Source organism: Mesitornis unicolor, unplaced genomic scaffold (genome assembly GCF_000695765.1).
Source record: "Mesitornis unicolor isolate BGI_N332 unplaced genomic scaffold, ASM69576v1 scaffold52067, whole genome shotgun sequence".
Taxonomy (NCBI): Eukaryota; Metazoa; Chordata; class Aves; order Mesitornithiformes; family Mesitornithidae; genus Mesitornis; species Mesitornis unicolor.
The window spans coordinates 25,322-30,698 of record NW_010196789.1 but is presented as its reverse complement, the minus strand read 5'-3'; the positions used below and the strand labels follow the sequence as shown (position 1 = coordinate 30,698).

Genomic DNA, 5,377 nt, shown 5'->3' with positions numbered 1-5,377 from the left:
TCTCCAACAGTTTCTTCTTCCACTTTGTCCCCTCGCCAGCGACTATTGAGCTCCAGGCTACGTAGCCCTTCCCAAGGGCAATTTGCTAGACCTCCTTATGGGCAAGGTATCTCGTCTTTGTTGCAGCAATGTCACTGAATTGTGCTTTTCCTAAGATCAGCAGTTAGATGAAAAGTCCTCTGTCAGAATGCAGGTTGAGTTATTTAATACAAGGTATTACTTTGGTGGTTCTCAGGGTGCCCAGTTCTTGAGGACATTGCCTAATCAGTGTAATGTGGTGCCTCAGACCTTTGGTCCTGCAGTCTGATCTGTGCAGGATCCCATGATCTGCAGAGGAGGTGACAGAATTAGGTACTGAGTTGGAAAAAGGGCTATGTTCCTTATTGAGCAGTGACTTCACTGAATGCTCACTGAAAGCACATTTGTACTCAGAACATGACTGTCTCTGAGGTATATTGGTCTTCCTCATATGGAGGCTTTTGTAGGTCATGTATAGTGCTACCTTGCCCACACCTAGGTAATAAGGTGTTCCTTCATGCTGTGCTGGCATTCTGTGTTTTCTTTAATTACTTTTTAAGCCACTTTCTTCTTTTTTTCTAAGTGACAGGTCAGGGTTGCACATTCCTTTTGAGGACTGTGCACATCAAAGTCAAGCCTTCTTTATGGCTGTGATCTACCCCAAATGTTAGAGGCTTGCTTTCTGGCAGAGTATCTGCTGACCCTGGATACTGGAACAGAGGGTCCATTACACATCAAGGTCTGTCACCTATTGAGAATCCCAGTCTCAGTGACTTTGCTAGGTAGAAAAGTTTTTTCTTCCCTCCGATGCAGGGATGCCCAAAACAGTATTGAGTGACCTGAGTGTTTTAGTAAATACCTTCTGTGCTATATGTAGCCAACAATGTTTTGTTCAATGTGGCCTCAGTGTTACACAGTGAGAACCATGCAGCTGGGCTATTGTATTTGCCATGCTTCAGTCAGACACAGTGTTGTGTGAAGGTCCACCAGCTTGCAAAGCTTTAGGATGGGAGTGGACCTTAAATAATACAATCAAAGATGAGATGCATGGCATGAAATAAAAACAGATTTCTTTACGGAGGTTGTATATCAGCTTACAGCTAGCCATGCAATTAGGAAGTTAATAGCCTAGGAGTGTTCAGTTAATATATATATATATATTAGTTAATATATGTATATATTTTCATATATGTTTTTTGGAGGCAGGTCTGAGCTAGGATGTGAAAATTGCTGCCCTTTCTGAGCGAGGGGCCTGTAGCTCCATGCTACTCTTTCTCCATTTCTGAGCTGAGTATGCCTCTGTGTAGCAGTGGTTTTTCAGGTAGAGAAGGAGACCCCTTCCTTTTACAGGTTAGGAAAAAAAATATGGAGATAATTCCCATCCTTTCTCCTTTACGTTTATGCTAAGGATAGGATTGAACAAGTGGTTGTGTGGAGCTCTTTCTGCTCTCGTTTATGTCCAGGTTGGTCAGATAATGCATTTCATTGCATTTTAAAATATACTTTGTCATATGCACAGCTTTCTTCAGAACAGTGTGTTTTCTTCTCTGTTTCAGGTTACAATGGCAGACCTAATCTTACAACAAAAAATGGAAATGGAAAAATAATACCTGGTAATAATGGAAAACCAAGTGGACAGAGAGTAATCAATGGCCCTCAAGGAACAAAGTGGGTAGGGTGACCTTCTCTCCAAATTCAAGATGCTCTGACCTTTTATTGTACTTACATTTTCATTAAGAAAAGAGAGGAGAACAGTGGTCTCAGTCAATGAAGGTGTAAAGCAAGTTTATACTTCGTGATGTAGTTTCTACTGTTCCATTGAAATCTAATGATAATTTCTGAATTTCATTATTTGAACATTTTAAATGTCTGATCTAAAGCCTGATGGCTTGAATTTTCAACTATAGCATTACTCCCATAGATGTAGTGAAACATTTTTTCCTCTAAGTCAGTGGGACTTAAGCTCTCCAGTGAGTCAGGGCTGCGCAGTGTGAGTGGGGACTGCCCAGGATTGCTGCTGTGGTGGATGTGTTCAGCAATGCTTCTCACAGACTCATGCTCCAGGGAGAAGCTTGTGAGCAAGAGTATTGAAATGTAAAGTTACTATGTAAGTGTCACAATGTTTTAAATGTACATGTGTAGGTATCTTTAAGTATTTTGCCATTCATACAGATATTTCCAGTGGTATTTTCAGAAGACCTCAGATGATATTGATAGGAAAGCCCTACTAGCTGCCTACAAGCCCAGAGCTTGTCTTTTAAAATCCTTTTCAGTGAGTTTATAACCAACCAATGCAGGGAATGAACTGTTCTTTCCTGTGTGTTTTCCCAAATGCTGAGCATGAGGAGTTTGTGACCAGTCTCCCTGGTATCAGTAGAGCTGCTCACATGCTGCATGACACATGGAGACTTTTATTTTATGGCCACTTCAATCTTACCATTTGCATTAGAGCAACACAAAAAGGTGTATTAGATATGCCACATTCAAGGGAGTCATTTTACAGAACATGCCCAAAGACCTATAAATAGACTCCAGAAAGCAGGCTGGGAAGGTCCTTTGGAGGCCATGGGGCATCTCTCTCTACCCCATGAGAGGAGGACATTGCTGCTAGCAGGACAAACACCTTGTAAAGCAAGAGGATCTCTGTCAACATCTGGGGCCTGGAGGCCTTCAGAGACTGATCTCGTGATCTGCTGTCCCTCCTGCTCCAGTCTTTTCCCCAGCACAAAATCTGTCTTGCCAACTGGGAACTGCTGCTCACATCCTCATCCCAGTTTCCTTCCAGCACCTAACACCTTTTGCATTTTTGTGTTCTGTGGCTCAGTGTCTGTAACCTCAGGTTAAACCAGCGTAGAATTCAGCTATTTTGGGCTGAAATAGCAATGAGGACTGAATTTTAACTGCAGTTACCTCTTGAATTCAATCCAAGCTCTTAGACAGATCTGGTTTATGAGACAGAGGCTTTTCTTCAGTCTCCTTCTCCAATTAATATCTTAGCTACTTTGTTTTCACTGCTGTTCCAATCTAAATTATCTAGTTTAATTTTTCTTTTTTTTTTAATTAGTAGACATACTTTAGAACCCTATCTTCAAAAGGACTCAGGGTCATACTCAAATCAGTATTATAGGAATCTACCTTAGGAAGTGCACAGCCCAAGAAAATCAAGAGAGTCTCTCCTTTGCACATGAGAGCTACAGTAGGCAATATGAATATGGTTGCTGTACAGCTCTGGAGCCCAGTTCCTGGGGATTTGCTCTCTTCAGCAGTGAATTTTTGGTGATTACTGTACAATTAGTGACTCACTTTTAAAAGTCTGTGGATGTTGTAGCTATTCCTGATCACACTTTACATCTGAATTTTCCCAGGATTTCTGTTGCTGTGAAATTCCACCTCTTCTTGTGTTAGCTAAACTTGAGTCCATCTATTGCTTTTAGATTGTAGATCTTGACCGAGGGCTAGTGTTAAATGTTGAAGGAAAATACCTGCAAGATTCCCAAGGCAACCCTCTCCGAGTGAAATTAGGAGGAGACGGACGTACAATTGTTGGTAAGTGATAGCTTCCTTCTTACAGAAAAAAATGTACAGTTTTAGTGCACATGGTACAAGTCTTTGAGCTACTGAATGCTCCAGGCATCCCCAGGTACCATGCATGCCATTTGGAGTTGCTTGTACCTCAGGTCTCCATCAGGCAGTTAGCACATTGCAGGACCTGGGAAGGTGACAAGGATCACCCAAGTCCGTCTCACTTGTATCAGCATTAGAAAGGACTGCAGAACTGAGCCAGAATAAGGATCGATGCTTGTTTATGTCTTTGTACATATAGAAATAATTATTCCACACCACTAGCACTGTATCAGCCATGTGTATGTGATTATTTTATTTTTTCTTCTGACACTGCCCACAGATAACAAAAAAACTCTGTGTGTGATCTGTGAAAACACTGCTGTCTGCGTATCGGTCTACCTGTGTAGATCTCTTGAATGCAAATTCAGTTCCTGCTGTTAAACTGGTTACCAAGTATATTTGCAGTATCCAGAATTTGGCACAAAAGTTTATCTGCAGTGACAGCATCTCACCAGCTCATCCCAGTTTTCACTTGCACATGTTTGACATTAGGAAGCAGGATATGGGTTCATCATACCTTTCATCAACTATTACAAGACTGGCTTAGATTAAATGCAGGCACTCTGCATGTTGTGATCATAAAGTGAAACTTCCCTGATGTCTTCCCAAGAAGTGTTTTATCAAACAGCTCATAAAAGTGAATACCACTGTGGTTTATCTGAGGTTTTTCTGAACCATACAGCAGCTTCCTTAGCCATAGCTCTTTCCTAGACAGCAACTTTATTCTTGCTCAGCTTAATTAAAGGAGGCTGTAATCACACTCTCAGTGCTCTTGTGGTATCTACTGTTGATAAATACCATGCTATAAGCCTGAAATGGGTTAATGGTGAGATTTTATTTGTTTTATTCTTCTCCCCTAGATGAAAACGGTGCCCCGATGGTGAGTCCTGATGGATTACCATTGTTTGGACATGGCAGATTTAGTAAACCTGTAGCAAGTGCACAAGATAAACCAATAATAAGCCTTGGAGGGAAGCCTCTCATTGGTCTTGAAATGATTAAGAAGACAACCACTCCCTCAACTACTACAACAACACCTCCAACAACTACCACCACCACAACTACTACAACCACTACAACAACTGTTGCCACAACTACTACCACCACTCCTGAACCAACCACCACTGAACCACCCACTGAGAAGCCAGCCCCAACCTGTCCTCCAGGCACCTATGCACAGTATGACAACGAGGGCAACTTGCTGCTGGGGTTCGATGGCCTGCCAGAGTGCAATGCAGAAGGTAACTTCCTTTTGTGCTGTTTGAACTTCTTTGGTTGTGTTGTTTGTACGGTGCAGCTGCACAAATGTAAAGCAGGAAAGAGTCTGCCTCTAAAGTTTTTTGTCAATGTGGTGAGGTAGGAGCTGAGATTAGTGCAGCTGGTTTGGACATTAAATATCTTTTTAATTGGAAAATGTCAACTTTCCCCAAAGCTGTTTTTTGTGGAAATATGTTGATTTTGGCAAAGTTCTCACTTTGTGTTGGATCCAGTCTTGTCACATATATTCATGCACTTGAGCACAAGTATAGGTAGTAGTTCTGTGGTAAAAGCACTCACCTATGATGAAGTCCTCACTCCAATTCAGGCCAGGGAAGGACCTGAAAGCACTGTACATTTTGTCTATTTTGTGTTCATTTGTAACAATAAATTCTGAAAAGTCTCTCTTTTGAGCCATAGTGGGACCAGGTTTTACAAAATGAGATTCTTGTTCTCTTGCCATCGCTCAGAGATAGAG

At 41.6% G+C, this 5,377-nt stretch overlaps 1 protein-coding gene across 1 annotated transcript in view; it reads left to right on the top strand.

Annotated features, from left to right (window-relative positions):
* The window catches only part of FNDC1 (fibronectin type III domain containing 1), a gene marked incomplete at its 5' end in the record, with an annotated part of 31,454 nt that overhangs the window by 3,274 nt on the left and 22,803 nt on the right, over positions 1-5,377 (top strand). The window contains 3 exons of the mRNA XM_010188587.1: positions 1,575-1,690; positions 3,453-3,564; positions 4,503-4,883. Of these exons, the coding sequence (XP_010186889.1) occupies positions 1,575-1,690; positions 3,453-3,564; positions 4,503-4,883 (609 nt within the window). The remainder of the gene's footprint in view (positions 1-1,574; positions 1,691-3,452; positions 3,565-4,502; positions 4,884-5,377) is intronic.